Consider the following 18,436-nt stretch of genomic DNA (forward strand, 5'->3'; position numbering starts at 1 on the left):
ACGTAACGGAATACGTTACAGAATACATTTTGGGGCATGTATTCTGTATTCTGTAATGGAATACATTTTAAAAGTAACCTTCCCAACACTGCGTGCAAAATATATGAAATAGAAATGTTTATTTTGCTTGTTTGTTTTGTTTTAAGTGAATGTGTGAGAAATAAAGAAAAACTATCCCTAACAGTGGAAATGTTTGACTTGTAGGTATAATATGGATTGGAAATCTGACAATAAAGCACACATTTTTCTAATCCTTTGTGATTCCTAGAATAATGCTTAGAGAAAAACAATCATATGACCTCCTATGAGCAAGTACTTTGGCAACAGTGGGAAGGAAAAAAACTCCCCTTTAACAGGCCATCTGCTGCAACCGGTTGGGGTGAGAGAAGGAAGACAGAACGAATGACATGCTCGCTGCTCCTGTTCTCTGCTGTAGAGTATCTCGCCTGGCCGCTACTGAAATAGGAAAGACATTCCTGCATTTTAACTAATTGGTGCGTGTTATCTGGCTTCATGGATAGATAAAGTTGTGTCATCTGCATAGCAGTGAAAATGTATACTATACCTTCCGATGATACTGCCTAAGTGAAGCATAAACAAAACTGGTCCTAGCACTGAACCCTGTGGAACTCCATAATTAACTTCAGTGTGCCCTCTAGTGGAGGAGAATGTAATTGCTTTACCCGTTACTCACGCCGATTGCTTAGAGTACTAATCAGGTGGAACCAGATAATCTTCCATGGCACACCTGGTCATTTCTCACAGCACACCTATGTGCCACGCCACAGTGGTTGGGAAACACAGATATAAATCACTCTTAAAGGATATTATGATCGACAGTATCAAACACTGCACTGAGGTCTAGCAGGACAGTGAATCCACCGTAAGAGGCCATAAGACGATCATTTGTAACCTTCACTAAGGTCACTTTCTGTGACATTATGAAAACCTGAATGCATATGACTTTGCAGTCAGTTTTTATGGTTGAAAAGAAAAGTTCTTGTGAAAAAAAAAAAAATCTCAGAGTTTTTCACGTATCTTTTGACAAGATAATCTCAAAACCCACAGCCGGTATATTTGGACAGCACAAGGCTTTGGGGCCAACAGTACATCACACTGAATGAAAGGCACATTTTGACTGGCAGCTACTGACAGTTACACTCTGTTCCTCTCAGGCTGACAGATTTGGCCCTGGCACAGTTCAAAGTGTTGAAGAATTCTTGCTTTGTTGTCATGTGATGTTTTATTCCTACACTGTACAAAATTTGTTTTTTTCAACCCCAGGTCAGACTAATTGACTTTTGCTTCATACTGTTGTGGTGAAATGTTATGAGACCGATCAAAACATCTCCTTGCATGTCACCCTGCAGTTAAATTCAACAGCAGTGGGGAAAAAATAAATTACTCTTTAAATTTTGTAATTTTTGTTTACTTTAGACTTCTACACAACCTTGAACCTTTTTGCAACCACAGGACTCCCCCCCCATTAGAAGAAACAGGTTTAAGGCACCTCTAGCAATAGCTTCCTTTTTCAAAGACTGAAATTTTCTGCAGCAAATCAGTAGGATCAATCCATTTCAAGAACATTTACTGTACGTTAGTAACACACAGAAGAACAGGCACAGAGTTTTCAGCTAGTTTTATTTAATAACCGACACCCCCACCACCAACAGATAAAATAAAATAAAAAAACCACCAAAAAAAAAAAAAAAAAAAAAAAAATCTTACAAAAATTTACTCAAAATGAGGCGAAACAGAAGTCGTGGCAAACTGGATGCATCCTTGTTCCAAACTGTACTTGTTTAACTGGACAGCCAGTTGAATGATTTCGTACATGTTTAACACTGACATGAACTCTACTGAAATACAGGACTTTAAAAAACAAACAAAAAAACAAAAAACAAACATGTGACGATACACACAAATTTGCAGAGACTAAATAACGCACCTTGAAATGAAACAATTACCAGTGGTAAACAAAAACATCTAGCGCATACCAAAATAATAAATAACACTGGATACAATATCCTGTAAATGTATGTACATAGGGTCACGCAATGCATAGCAAGATTTTGTAGTACCACTACAATACTCCTAATCTACAGTAATCAGATCTCCTATTTGAAATTAAAAAAAAAAAAAAAGTACCAAGCAAAACAATTTGCTGAAACAAATTACGGCACTGTGAAGAGGAAACCACATGTAGTCAATAGGCTGCTCTTCATGACTATCATGGCTTCTGTAGATGGCTGTGACAGTAACAATTTGCTGTACCAGGTAGTATTCAAGCTTGTCACTTCCTCACCATTACTGATTTAAGCATCAGACCTCTTGAACAGTAGCCAATCAGCCACAGGGTTTTATAGTGGTGTAATGACAAAAAATAAAAATAAAAATAAAAAGAGCCAAGGACACAAGAGGGAGAAATCTGTGCACTTTAAAAAAAACAAAAAGAAACAAACAAACTAAAAACTATGTGCGCATGTTCACCAGCAGATCAAGTGTAGTTTTATTGTTGATACTTCGGGGCATTTTTGATCCGACTGATCACATAGCTGTAAATACTGGAAAAACAACCCCCGCCCCCCTCCAAATACAAGGTCTATTATGAAAATTTGAAAATGTTGAATACCTCAATGTTTCAGTCCCAGCAAGATAAAACAAAAAAATAAAAATCATGACTGCAGAGAAGTGTGTCGGGAGATCCATTTTTGGATGGATTTTCAAATGTGCTCTGAAAATCCCCCCCTCCCCCTTTCTTCTGATGTGAAAGGACCTTTGGCAAATGAAGAACGCATGACGCTGAGGATGACCGTGCGTCACTGTTGACGGTCATATAAAATGGGTCTCGCCAATGTCAAAGCAATGTCTATGGGAGTTTACTGGGAAAGACGGAGGGGGAAAAAGCAAAAAAAACAAAACAAAACAAAAAACCCCAAGACATCCAAAACATCTCTAATGGGGCCATGGTGTCTGAAGCATAGGAGCCAGCTGTAGAGATGTTAGGGGGAGGGATGGGTAATGTGACAAAAGGAATAAGATAAATATCTTTAGATAGGTTCACAATGAAATTTTGAGGTAAAGACTGCAGTAGCAGGAAGTACTGAGTGAGATCAATAAAGATTAACAAATGTTGCTGCAATGGAATACACATATGTAGATTGATGTCAATGTAGTATGGAGTCATTTTGTTCACTGTATGTTTTATTTTGAGGGGGCAAACTCTGCAGATATAATCCTGCTTTGAGGAAATCTGCCAAACATGTCACTTCCCTTAATTGTCCATGATACAATCATTCTGTTTTTAAAAACAATAGCGCAATGACTCACATCTTGGTGAGACAAAAAAAAAAAAAATCCAGTGATAAACAATGATTACAAATGAAAAAACAAACTACTACCGATCTATGATATGTGATCCCATTCAGATAAAGCACATATGCACACATAGGCATCTACATAAGCTTTAAATAGATCATCCCAAGTTTGCTTTGTGCTTAATTTTACTGTTAATGTTGTGAATTTCATGTGCAGATCAAAATTTCCCTTAAATAATTAATGTTAAACCAGCAGACAATACTGAGTGGCCTGTGAAAGCAGATAAATCAAAGAAATAAAGTGATAATTGATTATGATTACACATCGCTAAAGGGGAGAAGTCTTAGTTGGAGCATTAAAGAGCTCCGGAAAAGTAGTCCAGCTAAAAATGGCAACAATGTCAATCACCACTCAATATGCGCTCAATCTCCTCTAGTCTCTTCAAGGCAGCTGCTCTTTTTTTCTCTATATCTTTAATGTCCTTCGTGGACTTACCCTTAGTCCGCTTGTCAGACTGGCTATTATCTAAAGATTTTGATTGGTCCACACCCACACCTCTGACACTTTCTGTAGAGGATTTCCGCTCATTCTTCTCATCCCCAACCTCCTTTCCAACTGCATCAACACCCCTCCCTTCCTCTCCACCCGCAGCAGCCTCTTCCGTGCCCTCCTTAACACTCTGCAGCACTTCCTCCTTGGATGATGCAGCTACCCCCTCCGTGGTTGCTCCTTCAGTGGTAGCTGAAGACAGTGGTCGGCCTGCTGCACTCATGGCAGCCATTTTACTACGTACAATACTCAAGTGGCGACGCACATACTCCTCATTTGGTGCCAGGTCCAGCGTTTCCTCCAGGCATCGCTCGGCCCGTGGCAGGTCGCGCTCCTCAAAGTAGACCACGCACAAGTTGTGCTTCCCTTGGACATTGGTGGGGTCCATGCGTAAAATACGCTCAAAACAGGCCTTAGCACCACGGGTGTCCTTCTTGTGATTCATGAGGATGTCACCCTTAAGGATTAGGCCCTTGATGTGCTCTGGATGGTGGTGTAGCAACTCATCCAACACAGGTAATGCGTCGACTTCACGTTTTGATTGAGAGTAGAGCAAAGCTAGGTTAAACAGAGCACTGCGGAAACCAGCCTGCAGACCAATGGCTTTGCGCATCCACCGCTCAGCTGCTGCATTTTCATTTGCATCCATGGCCAGCATGCCAAGATTGAAATAGCCATTGGCATCGTCAGGCTCCTCCTCCACATAGGTGAGGAATCGACGGTTGGCCTCAGGCCAGAACTTGGGCTCACCTGTCACAGGAAACAGACACAAAGCACAGGGTGAATTTGGGTAATCAAACGTTGATATTCAACCACAAAAGGTGCTTTTATGTGCATTGTGCAAGATTTTGTTTACCCTTAGCTGGTATGAAAAAGTTTAAAACAATAATGGCTAAATGTGACAAAATCCATTGGAAACAAACTTTGTAAATCATGTTTACTGCAATCTTTTTTTACAGTTTGAGGTTTTGTGATTTTGTTATGTCTCTTTTCCACAATCACTTAAGGGCACTGAGTGGATAGTCAGCACCACCAGTGATTGAACCAAGGTTTTTCATGTATTGAAATGTGGATTAATTGACTTTTCTCCCCCAAATATTTGCTAATATTGATATATTAGTATGGAATCCACAATTCAAAAACCTGAGGGATGGAGGTTTGTGAGAGTTAATATGTGCATGGGTTTTCAGCTTATTTAAAAATCAGACTGTAGAATTTATGAGAGACTGTACTGGATGCTAGGACAGTCTATTTTACAACAGCACACTGTTAAGCTAACCTTTATTGAAATTAATTTGTCTTACAATGCATGTCTATTTATCTACGGTAGAAAAGATTGTGGACTTATTGGTCTTGGTGTCAGAACTGACAATGGATCGTATACAGAGCTATCCATCTGTCCATCCTTGCATCCATTTATCCATGGTAGCTGGGATAGGCTCCTACCAACTCGCAACTCTTACACAGGGAAAATGAATATTTGCCTCCTTCTGGATCTTTTGTTCTTTTTGCACATTTGCATAAAACTAATCTTAATATTAGACAAAGATACTCTGAGTAAAAACAAAATGGAATTTTTTTAAAATGACAATCGAATTTATTCAGGAAAAAAAAGATTATCTCAACTAATCATAATGCATCCATTTTTTGAAAAGCTGAATTCGATTTCATTTGCTAGAGCCAGGCCGATTATTGCCAGACCTGTTGAACCAAGAATTCCCCGAAATACAAACTGTTTGACAAGGTGAAACAAAAGGAAAGTGGAAACGTGCTCTGATGAACTTAACTAATAAAGTAATTGCTAATGTTTTTCAAATAATTTTGCACGAAATATATATATATATTTTTTAAAAAGTGCTGTACTTGATATGTTTAGCCCCTTACAATCAGTAAGGCGTTCTTGATTGACCTGCGGCAGCAATGTTCCAGCAGCAGTTTGGTGGGTCATTTAAAAACAGAGGTGGGAAGTAATGATGTACAAAGACAGGAGAAGAGAGGAAGAAGAGAAGTTAGATTTGATAAAATGGAAATTTAAAGCGCAAGTCCTCATGTTTTAAAATCAGATTCTGGGTCGTACATGTGACATTGTTTTTTTTGTGATATTGTGAAATCTGCTGCAAAACAAACAAAGGTAGATCAACTGTGTTATTTAACGGTTGAATGGAAATACTCTGCAAGTTGGTGCAGGATAAACAGGTTAGTTTGCTGTTCGCTGATGGATTTAAAGTAAATAACAGTGTTTATGACCAGTACACAGTGTCTGTCTAGTATAAAGTTAATATGACCAGCAGGTCAGCTAATCACCTGTACACTAAGAAAACCTAATGGAGCTCTCAATAGAAATTATTGTGAGTTGTGTTTCTTTTCCCATGCTGAGTCATTACAACTGATATTATGGTTTTGCCATCTGTGTTTAAAAAAAATAAAAAATACAGGGGTGGAGAAACTAGTAAACACTTTTATCACTGAGCTGATGAAGGATGAATGAACAGAAACTTGGCTAAGAACATCTGTCAGTACATGCAGTGTGCGCTTCAAAATAAGCATCTGGTTACACCCTAAAGGTAATACAAGGTTATTTCCTTTAACAAGTGACAAGTAAGGCTCTCCTCATTCCTCTTATGAGGAACAATCATGCTTAAATTATTTATATCTTCATTACACTCACCAGACTCCTGCATGAGAAGTGCTGAGTTAAAGAGTGCCAGCTTGTGGCGTGGGTTGAGCTCCAGAGCATGGTTGAAGTTCTTCAGGGCTTCAGATGGGTCTTTCATCTCAATGTAGACGATGGCCAGGTTATACCACAGGTCAGCATTGGTGCGATCAAGCTCCAAGGCTCTGAGATAGGCATCCCGGGCTTCTGTAAGCTTGTTCATCTTGAGAAGCAGTTCCCCTCTGAGTCAAAAAGAAAACAAATAAATAAATACATATAGAGGTGATAATGCAAAAAACACTAACACATTACTACATTACTTGACCAACAAAATTTGAGATAAGGGGAATGTCTCAGTACAAATCTTTGACAGTAATACATTTAAGATCAAGATTTTATTCATTTATTAAAGAATATGTGTGCCATTTTAACTCTTTATCTGACAGATAAAGAGTTTAAAAAAAATCAAAACAAAACTTGCCTGCTGATGTAAGCTTGTTTGAAGTCTGGTCTCATGCTTATTGCTTGCCGGTAGAGCTGATCAGCCTCCTCCAGCCGCGAATCATTGGCCCGGATCAGATTTGCTAGGTTTATGTAAACATTGAGATGGTTTGGGGCAACACGCGTCGCATACTTCTTACCAGGAATAACCTAATGTGTGGACAAACAACATTTCATTAGAATCAAAGCTTGTGTAACATCAAATAAAGTAGAGAATTTGAAGGGAGTGGAAAAAAATCATCATATTACAGTCTGTTATGAGAGATTAGATTTTAATGCAGATTTCTAGTCCTTGTTTTTTGGCTCAGGCCTTTCTGGGTAATGCAACTTGCAACTATACCTCTTATCACTATCATTGCTTTTATCCTGGGAAGGTTGTTTTCCTGAATAGAAGAACTTGGTACCCCCAGTAAAAGTTTGCATTATAAGAAAGTTATTTTTGCTTTTTCAACCAGTTTTGTTAATTGTTGTTTACTTATTTACTGAAAGTGGAGTTAAAATAACAAGGATATTTACTTAATGTTTCTGCCATGTAAGGTATAGTCACCCCAGAAACCCCATATCTGAGCCAGGAATAATCCTGTAAGTGTTGATCCTAACATTGTAATTAAATAAGCAAAATAACTATAATTCATCAACATCATGCCCACGTTCGTTATATATAATTAAAGTTTTCCATGATATGACTAAAAGGCTGTTGTATGCTGCATGATCTGCCACCATCAGGTGGTAAACAGTGACTACAATGAACCTTACAGCCAGGAATGAGTAACAATTGCATAAAAGGAAGCAGAAAAAAAACAAAAAAAGCAAATGATTAAATACCTGCGGCATGAGGGATTTGGCAACCAAGTAAGCCTCTTCTGCCTCTTTGGACTTGTTCAAATTCTTGTAGGTTCTTCCAACATTCATGTGAGCACCAATATCATCTGCAGCAACAAGAATGAGAAAGAGCAGTGAGAAAACAAAATCCTACTCCATCTGTTTATGTGTGTTTTAACACATTTACTAAACATGACTATATTAAATACCAACTAATGCTAAACATGACTAGAAAATATAAATGATTTTCAACTATACCATCAATAGTGTAAGACAAAACAAGCAACATTATTTTGAGGAGCTTATTTAATCCTTCTAGGAAGACGTAAGAAAAATTAAACTTTAAAAGAGGTCAGTTTGTAAAGCCAGAACTGATGCTTGATTAGCAGAGCAGGAAATCCTCGCTGGGAAAATGTGTTTACATTGCTAATCTTGGGGAAACACTTGTGGGTGATGAACCGGCAAAGCTGTGGATATCTCAGTTTATGGTAGGCTTCCTCTAAACTAAGGCATTAAGCACAAATGAAAAAAAAACAAAAACACAGACAGATGCCCAAGATATCGAAATGATACACTTTAGATCATAGGTGTCAAACTAAATTTGGCCTGCAGCCTAATTACATTTGGCCCGCGAAGCCATACCAAATTACTATTAGAGCTGGCCTACTGGTATTATACAGCTAATATATATATTGTTTAGTATTAAGCTTTGCTTGTTCCATATTCATATTCAAAACTTATTTGAGTCCATAAGAAAAGATTCATTCTTATATCTGGAGGAAGATTTTTTTTTCAATAAATATTAACGTTAGCCCGCGACTTTGTTCCAGTTTTGAATCTTGGCCCACTGTGTATTTGAGTTTGACACCCCTGCTTTAGATAGTAGGATTATACTTTTGGCCTGTTTGACTGCAGTCATGAGATCTTAGAGTAAAATGAATGGACTCATAACAACTGACTGCCTATTAACTACTGTATGTGTCAAGAGAAGTTAAAAAAAAAAAAAAAGCTTGTTGGACTTTCAACTGAACTAGCTGTCCAGGGGATTTTTTGGTCATATTTTTAGCCAAGAGTGTTACTATGTAAGCATTTAATCTTCCAACAGTGACCCTTTTCATTTCTTCTAAACTGCTGCTGAATTAAATCATTGAGTTAACTTCATTACACAAAAACACCGTGTTACATGTGAATTTGCAGCCCATTTGATGGAGCCTACATTTAATTTCTCAATATTCTGTGTTTTTTCTTTGAATCTTTGCCATGCTTTAGTCTATTGTCGTCTGTCCCCCTTTATTTTTAATCTAATTTTACAATTTCCCATTGATTGTTTTTGTTCCCCTGACTATAGGAAAACAAGCAAATGCATTAACAGACAGCTTAGGTCTTTTGAGCAATGCACAATATCCTTTGTTAAAACAAGTTCCTACTTTACTAAAACTTAAATGAAAAAGGTTGGAACCAGTAGTTCAAACAGTTTATGATACACTATCAATGCAATCTGAAGTCACATTACTGGCTTACCACGTGACATAGCTGTTAAGAGTTTTTGGAAGAGTCAAGCAATAATGTAAGCAGTGATTACCTACAGTGGGGAAATAATTATTTAAACCCCTGCTGAATTTATAAGTTTGCTCACAAAGAAATGAAGTCTCTAAATTTTACGGTAGTTTCATTTTAATAGAGAGACAACATATCAGCTAAAAATCCAGAAAAAATACATTACATGAAAGGTGGAAGATCAGCCCAAAACTACATCCTGGCTGTCTGTGCTTGTTAGGTGCTTGGGACCACAGTCACCAAGAACACCACTGGTAACACACTACGCCGTGATGGACTGAAATCTTGCAGTGCCCACAAGTGTCCCCCTATTCAAGAAGGCAGATCTATATGCCTGTCTTAACCTTGCCATTTAACACGTAATGATTCAGAGAAGGTTTGGGAGAAAGTGCTGTGGTCAGATGAAATCAAAATCAAGCTCTTTATCATCAGTTGTGTTTGAAAAAAGAGAAATGCTGAGTATGACCCAAAGAACCCCATCCCCACAATCAAGCACAGAGGTGGAAACATTAACCTTTGAGGCTGTATTTCTGCCAAGTGTATTGACAACTTATTGCATTGAGGGGCCAATGGATGGAACGTATACTGTAAAAATTTGGATGAGAACCTTTTCTCAGCCAGAACACTGAAGAAAGGTCTTGGATGGTTCTTCCAGCATTACAATGACCGAAAACATACTGCCAAGGCAACAAAGGAGTGGCTAAAGAAGAAGCACATTAAGGTCATGGAGTGGAGTACATCCAGATTTTAATCCTATAGAAAATCTGTCAAGGGAACTGAAGCTTTGAGATGCCAAGCAGAAGCCAACAAACAAAGGATTTAGAGAGGCCTCTCTCTTTCTTAATAATTTCCTGTCCTTCATTGCTCCACAATCCAATAAAGGCAAAAGTGCTCCAATAACAATCTTACCGTACAAAAAAATACTAGGGTACTAAGTCATATTTTGCTTAGAGATCAAGTACTTATTTTACTCCGTGACATGCGGACACCTTTGGATTTGTTTTTTAGTTGACATTCTGTCGCTCTCCAATAAAATGAAACTACCATAAAAATTTTAGATTATTCATTTGTTTGCAAGGGAGAAAAACTCAGCAGGGAATCAAATGAGCATTTCACACACTGTATAAGCTTCCTTGATTTGCTGTTTGAATTTGAAGAGGAAAAATGGTATCTTGTGTAAGTGCAACTATTGTACAATAGTTGCTGTGTGCATTTTTAAATACGAAAGAAAAAACAAAACAAAAAACCTTACAAATACTTCTACATGACAAACAAAATTAGCAAAAATCATACCCTGAAATAAGATAATCAAAAAGCACAATGACTTGTACTTGCTTACTATTCCTACAAATTGAAAAATGAACAATGTTATGTGAAGTACAATGAGAACCTCTGACCATCTCAAGCTAGAATTACTTTCTTGCAGTTGTATCCAGCCACCAGTGAAACTGAGGTTATTTACATGACAGACATAAAACATGGTTTCTGGCAGAAAAGTAAATAGGCCTGAGGACTGTTATGGGTCTTTTTGGCTACACCATGGGTAGAGCACTAATGGGCTAGAGCAGCGGTCCCCAACCTTTTTTGCGCCACGAACCGGTTTATGCCCGACAATATTTTCACGGACCGGCCTTTAAGGTGTTGCGGATAAATACAACAATATAAAACTAGTACCGGTACCGAAAAAAAGAAGATTTATTCATAACACACGTGAACAGACCCAGGAAAACCGAGTAAACGATAAAAACGATAACAAAATAACGCCGAAAACTAATAAAAACCCTGAAAACCATACATTTCACACCTGAGCCTCAACTCTTGCGGCCCGGTACCAAACGACTCACGGACCGGTACCGGTCCAAGGCCGGGGGTTGGGGACCGCTGGGCTAGAGCACAAAGGCTAATTTCCTTCATGTAGACTGATAGATGGTTTAGTCTACCATAAACAATAGAAAGAGCAGCTGAACAATGTAAGGGATTTTTCTTTGATTCTTTTTCAATCAACAAACATTTTCATGCTCACCATGGTTAATGGCAAGAATAGGATCTCTCTCTCTCACTGAAACATATTCTAATTACAGTTATATAGTGGACATGGACACAGTTTTCCTTTGAGGGTATCCACATTCAAATTGGACAAAGGGTTTAGGAATTTCAGCTCTTTAACATGTGCAACCCTCTTTTTAAAGGAACCTACAGTAATTGGACAGTTGACTCAGAGGCCATTTCATGGGCAGGTGTGGGCAATTCCTTTGTTTTGTCATTATCAATTAAGCAGATAAAAGGCCTGGAGCTGATCTGAGGTCTGGTGCTTCCATCTGAAAGACTGTGCTGTGAACCGACAACATGCGGTCAGAGCAGCTCTCCATGCAGGTGAAACAAGCCACCCTTAAGCTCTGAAAACAGAAAAACCCATCTGAGAAATTGCTACAATATTAGGAGTGACAAAATTTAAAGCTTGGTACATCCTGAGAAAGAAAGCAATTTTTAGAGCAGTATTTAGAGACCTATTGTCTGCCCAAAATGAGCTGAATGAAGTTAAATAATTGGGAGGCATTTCACAAGATACAGCCAAAACAACCCAGGAGTTTATTAAAGCAAAGAAGTGGAATATTCTTGAATAGCCAAGTCAGACATTTGATCTTAACCCAATCGAGCATGTATTTCGCGTGTTGAAGACTAAACTTCGGACAGAAAGGCACACAAACAAAAAGCAACTGAAAGCTGCTGCAGTATAGACCTGGCGTTAAAATGGAGGAAACCCAACTAAGTATTTGAAATGAAGTTTCATTAGAAATGAAATTTTATTTTTAGTTACTTAAGTTGAGTCCCTGAAATGAAGAGATTGTATTTAAAAATGCTTTAGTTCCTCACATTTTTATGCAATCTTTTTATTCAACCCACTAAACTAAAGCTGAATGTCTACACTTCTGGGTCTTTTTCATTTAATATTAGTGTTTAAAGCAGTTATACTGTATTATACGGTGTTTCTGTTTTTGTATACCTGTTGGAACAGGTAGAACAACAAGTAAAACAGTTACTCTCAACACAAAGAAAAATACTGTAACCTCATTTGGTATCCTCCACCAAAAAAACAAATAGTTTGTAAGAAGATCAACTATTTGTTGATCTTCTTAAGAAAGAATTTTGCAAACTGTAGTGGATTTTTCATCACTTCCATGAAACCATCCTTCCTTTTTCAATGATTTATGAATGACATCAAAGTGTCTCACCTGGTTGGACTCGAGTAGCCTGGAGAAAATACCGCAAAGCCTTTGCATAATTGTTCTGATTTTCTAAAGCGTGGCCAACATTATTCCACAACTTGGCATTGTTCTTGTTAACCTGAGTAGATGACAAATTAAAAGAGACATAACGATAATAAACATTCGTCAGTTTTGTGAGTGGATGATTAATTCTGACAGACATTTACAGACATTGGCAAACTGACATGACACTCTGCCACCACAAAAACAGCATTTCCATCATACCTTCAAGGCAGATGTAAAGAGAGTATATTCTGACTCCCAGTCCCAATTTCTATGAAAAGTTTTCACTGTGTACGTAGTTAGCAGCAGTCCAATCATCAACCAGGAAATCTTCTTCAATTGTCTACAAAGGACATTATTAAGCAGATCAATGTAATTTTAAATATACATTTTCACAATCTTCACAAAACCTAAATATCTGCACCAATATTAAAAAACAAAAAAACAAAAAAGGGTAAAAGTGTAACCACAAACAGAAACTCATAATTTCACAAACAGTTTTGCACTTCTGAGGGATTCTTCTTTTAAACGTCATTTTGGACAAGAACCTACCCTTTATGTGAGATCATCTTGAATCCATGTGCAACAAGAACACAGAACCCCATACTGGGAACATAAAGTACTCTCTCTGCTACGACAAACCCCACAGGGAAGAAGAGGTTGGATGCTGGAATAAAAGGCAGGACAATCAAAGACAGGGCCTGCAGGACACACACAAACACGCACAAAAGAAAGAAATAATATGTCAGTTCATATGACAAGCTCAGAGCTCTTTTTTTGAAATACTTGAACACTCAGAAATTATCATGGAGACGGACCTAAGGGGGAAAAAAAGTCTGTGTCTAAAAACAAGAAAACTGGATTTTGACGTGTTCAATTTGGCAGCTCTTTTGATGTTTAAATCTCAGGAGTTCATTAATACTTCATTCACTTGTAGGTAGCAGGTGGTTAGGTTAAAATCTGTAATTTGTAAAACTTACAATAATTTGCAGGATTTCTCATCTTTGTATGACAAACAGGTTAGCTTCATGTTCTTCACCAGTGAACACCTAAAGCACTCTTTAAAAGCTTGCTACATGACGATATAGGAATGACATTTACTGTTTGTCTATCTACAAAAGGATTAATTTAAAAAACAAAAACAAAACAAACAAAAAACCCAAAACCACCTCCCCCCTTAAAAAAACCCACCTAAAAGGTAAAACTGATGTCACATTAGCCACAATGCCACCAAGTTCACACACTACATCTCTTTGAACTCAGCCTTAATTTTGCTATCAGCTAAACGCCTACAAAATTTGTCTATGATTTCATCTTACAAATATGCAAAACTACTGGACTGACCAATCTCCAAAATATCAAACAGAATTCCAAATAAAGACGGGCTTCAGCACTAAAAACTGACTCTGTGATAGTTCCTGCAGCACATCTACAATCTAGAATGGGGCTCCTCAGTGGACAGTGGTTGTCTAAAACTATTTATTAATATCTCATGCTCCATGTTAGACAGCTGGCAACCTTGTAGTGATGCAGTATGTTAATGTGTTGTGATATTGTTATGCAACATTTTCCAAAAGGCTCTTAGCAAACCAGAATAAACAATGCAAAAGGTCATAATTCAGTGTTTTGTGCTGACTTGTGTTCCCCTTTCTAAAGCTGAAGCTTAGAGCAATATTGTGAGCAAGTTTACTGACCTTTAAGCATGAGAACAATGAACCTATTGCACAACACATGCTAATTTGTTTCTATGTACCTCTGTAAACATTCACCACCCATTCATCCCTTCAAAGCTCAACTAAGAACTTGTGTTTCATTGCTCATTTCTGCTGGCCAACTTCATTTGCCGAAAAAAGCTAAATATACACAAAGAGTGGTAATAAAATTTGTCTTAAAAGAAAACAAACAACAACCCCCCCCCCCCCACACACACACACACAAAACATAATGGTAAACTATTGCATCAGGTTGTATGTTGAGCCACTACCCAATTTAGCAGGATAAAGTATCATTATCTGGAATGTCTACTAAGCAGTGGATATGACCAGTGGACACAAGGAACCACTTTAGCTTTTTATTCTAAAGTCAGGGCTCTTCTATGGTACTTTGCATTTAAAAAAAACAAACAAACAAAAAACACACACACACACACACACAATGAGTTCTAGTACTTAGAATCTGTTTACATCCCATTAAGCTATGCAAACTGTATGCAATGTGAACCCAGGGCACTACAGAGGGGGATAAAGGGCCTACAGTTAGAATGTAGTAGAAAGTAATTCAAGTCAGCATGTTATTCTTTTCCCCACAAGCAGACAGATGCTATTAAAACAAAAAAAACAATCCCCCCCCCCAAAAAAAAAGAACAAAAAAAACTAAAAACTATTTTGGCCAATGCAGATCATATGCTTAGGCTATTACAGATACTCAACTCAAAATACTGTTGTATTTTGAGTTGAGTACAATGAATACTGTACAATATAAAGCACTTTGAGGCAACTGTTGCTATATAACTAAAACTGAATTGAATTGAAGTCAATATTGTGCAAATACTTCAAGAACCTTGCTATGTTCCCCAAGAAAGGAAACCACATTTTGTTGGTCATATGTCTCACTAGTAATACTTTTGATTTTTCTTTTTACTGACCTCCAAACTTTCCTAAATACTTAAGAACAATGGTTATAAAGAGTGCTGTTCAAAAGTCTTACAGTACTGAAAATCTATTATTTTGTTGTGTGTTATTTTGATGTAAAGCTAGAAATAAGGATTTGGGAATGTTTAAAAACAGAAGATGTGAAAAGGAGACATTTATGATCCTATACATTTCCAATTCCATTCAAATCCAATTGCCATTTCACTATTTTTCAACAAAATGAAGGAAAACATAGATATATTTGTGTTATGTGTTCTATTAAAGTTTTATATGTCAAAGGGCTTCTGCTTTTCAGCAACAAATAAAAGCCTGTCACTGGTCAAGGCCACACCACCAGAAGACGAATACCTTAAGCTTTGTTTACTGGGAAACAGAAAAGCTCTCTTATCACAGATACAAAAAATAATGAAGGCCAAAATCCAATCAGCAGAAGTACTGTCAAAAGACGGCTTTTAGCAGTGGTCTCAGGAGAAAAAAAAAAGGGCCAAACACTTGGGGTTGGACAAGACATTAATATTTCACAGTGGGTGGCTAGAAATAATATAAATAATTACAAGTTTTAGATTTGTGGCAGTAGCAGAAGAGTTAATGTAAGGAGACTAACAAAACAGAATAAAATGCAATATATCAAACCCACAGTGAAACAGGACGGTGGGTATATTTAAGTCTGGGGCTCATATGCCCACACTGGATGTGGAGATGATGCATCAAACTGATTACAACCTGACCAAGCAGAGGTAACACTTTAGTTTTCAGAACTGCCTAACTGTCTGGTTTATTTTTGTGAAAAAAATAAAAATGTACATGCACGCGCGCACGCACGCACGCACACACACACACACAATTTAACCACATTTTCTCTCACCATGATGACTGTCTTGGCAGAACTGTGTCTGTATCGCAGACTGTGATAAGCAAGCAGTCCTAGAAAAATGTAAAATACTAGTGTAGCCAGGTTACGCAGATCTACAAGTGATTCCACCAGGGGGATTGTGCCCATAGTCCAGTCACAACAGAGCTCTGAGGGATTCAGCAGGAGCCATGCATTTACAGGAAGTAGGTAGTTGAAAGTCAGTTGTCTGGTGGGTGTAGTGCTGACTGCTGCAGGGTTATCAAATCTGCAAGAACATTACATAGGGAGAGAAGGAGATGATAAACATTACATATTATCCACTTTCCCTTTCCTTGGTGTTATCATGAAATTCTTAAATCATGAATGCTTTATTCTATCTGATTGGAAGGATCAAATTACTGCAAAACAAGTAAAGAAAAATGATTCAGAATTTATATTTTATTTTTGATATCAGATGCTGTGGATCACATTATATTCTTCTTGAAATAAAGTATATAATAAATGTGGAGGGTGAAAAAAATAAGGAAAACCATAGATGTCATGAAATGTGGGAGTGTATATAATAGTGTGCAATACAATATTATACTGTAGTGTATTTGTATTGTATCTAAGTTTAAGTGTTTTCTATCTGACAAATGAAATTCTTCCAGGACACAACACAAATCTACATAAATCACTACACTTCTGTCGTACGCTGGTTGTGCCATAGTCCTGCCCCCCTTGACTTCAATGCATACAGAATTTAATACAGAAACGGTTATCTAAGAATATAAACAAGGGTGATTTCGTATATTTTAAATTACATTGTATTTTGTTACATTCATAGTGTTACTCTGGCCCTTCGAGGCCAACCATTATGTTGATGTGGCCCTCTGTGAAAATGAGTTTGACACCCTTGCTCTAAAGGAATCTCAAAGTGTTTATAGTTCAAATTACCAATATGATGAACAGTCGCTACTGGTGGTGTGATCTCATAACAAGATGGTCTCTGGGTTTATCTATGCAGCTGCCAGTAAAGACGCTACAATAGGAACCGCAGGAGTGTTTTGTATCTGAACTGTTTGGGCAAAGCACATTGCCCAAACTTGCTTTACAGAGGCGTTTCAGTCCAAAATAATCACAGCTGGGGATTTTATAATCTAAAGGTGTGGTATTGTTATGGCTTGAACACAGAAATCGTCTCAGACAATCGGAGACAGCTTGAGGATTATAACTAGAGGATTAGGCCCTCTAGGAACTGGATCTTATCTTTCCTGTCAAATGGCATTAGGCTCAATCCTGTGCAGACAATTCCAAGACAGTTTAGGCTCAATAAATGCATAATCTAGTTGAATTATTACTAATCTGGCATTTTTATGGTGTTCTAACCTCTTAGAATATCCCAACAATAGCTCCATATTATAGGAATTTGGGCATTAAATATCTGTCATTCATCTGGCTCTGTGTTTTAAAGAGATTTACCATGAAACTTCTCAGCTACATTACAAAGGACCTATTGTAAATTGTGTTTAAAAATAGTTAAAAACCTTCCAATGATGACTAATAGTTCTGTGTGTTACATTTAAGGTACATCAGCTAAAGTTTAAACAACTTTACGCAGCACATTCATGTAATACAATTAAGTACCACAAAAAGGCTGTTGTTCAGATTAGGATGCAGTCCCCAAGTTCAACAGTGAAGCATACTAATGGCAGGGTGGAGGAAACACATGTTAATGCTGAAAATCAGTTAAAGGTAAATGGATTGATTCTTGTATAGCATTTTTCTACTGTTCAATATGATACTAGATGATAGGTTGGGATGGGAAGTTCAATTGCTTGGAATTGTTAGTCTGCCTTTCTATCGATTCCGCTTATCGGTTCTTGCACTCTCGTTGCGATCGGTTGATTTCTCCAGTGTTGGAGAAGGAAAATAGTGGCGCAGTTTACAGTGTGGATATGGACATTACTTTTATTTTTATTGCATTATACTGTTAACACAACTTTAGCTCTCTGCAAGCACAGCATGCTAATGCTACATTAGCCAAGAGCCCAGAGTGATGTTAAAGCTGAGTAAATGCTGACCCCAGCCCAGCACCGTGATAAGGCGAGCTGGCATTTGCGGTGAAGCCAATCGCTGCTGAACTTCAACGAGTAACAAACTAATGACCAGTCAGGCTGCAGCCTCTATTTCTACCTGTTCATGTTTCTACAGTAGAATCACCGTAAAGATCGCTTTAAAGTCTCCTTAAAGTCTCTGGTTTTCATCTTTGATTTATGCTGTC

At 37.6% G+C, this 18,436-nt stretch overlaps 1 protein-coding gene across 3 annotated transcripts in view; it reads right to left on the reverse strand.

Annotated features, from left to right (window-relative positions):
* Positions 1–1,624: 1,624 nt before the first annotated feature.
* Positions 1,625–18,436, reverse strand: part of tmtc3 (transmembrane O-mannosyltransferase targeting cadherins 3) — a 33,585-nt gene continuing 16,773 nt past the window's right edge. For all 3 annotated transcript variants that reach the window (XM_082539218.1, XM_082539216.1, XM_082539217.1), the window contains exons 7-14: positions 16,186–16,438; positions 13,222–13,370; positions 12,892–13,012; positions 12,634–12,745; positions 7,847–7,950; positions 7,002–7,171; positions 6,536–6,762; positions 1,625–4,617 (exon numbers count right to left, since the gene is read on the reverse strand). In XM_082539218.1, the coding sequence (XP_082395344.1) occupies positions 3,719–4,617; positions 6,536–6,762; positions 7,002–7,171; positions 7,847–7,950; positions 12,634–12,745; positions 12,892–13,012; positions 13,222–13,370; positions 16,186–16,438 (2,035 nt within the window). In that variant the 3' untranslated portion in view covers positions 1,625–3,718. The remainder of the gene's footprint in view (positions 4,618–6,535; positions 6,763–7,001; positions 7,172–7,846; positions 7,951–12,633; positions 12,746–12,891; positions 13,013–13,221; positions 13,371–16,185; positions 16,439–18,436) is intronic.

Source organism: Aulonocara stuartgranti (assembly GCF_965226115.1).
Source record: "Aulonocara stuartgranti genome assembly, chromosome: 7".
Taxonomy (NCBI): Eukaryota; Metazoa; Chordata; class Actinopteri; order Cichliformes; family Cichlidae; genus Aulonocara; species Aulonocara stuartgranti.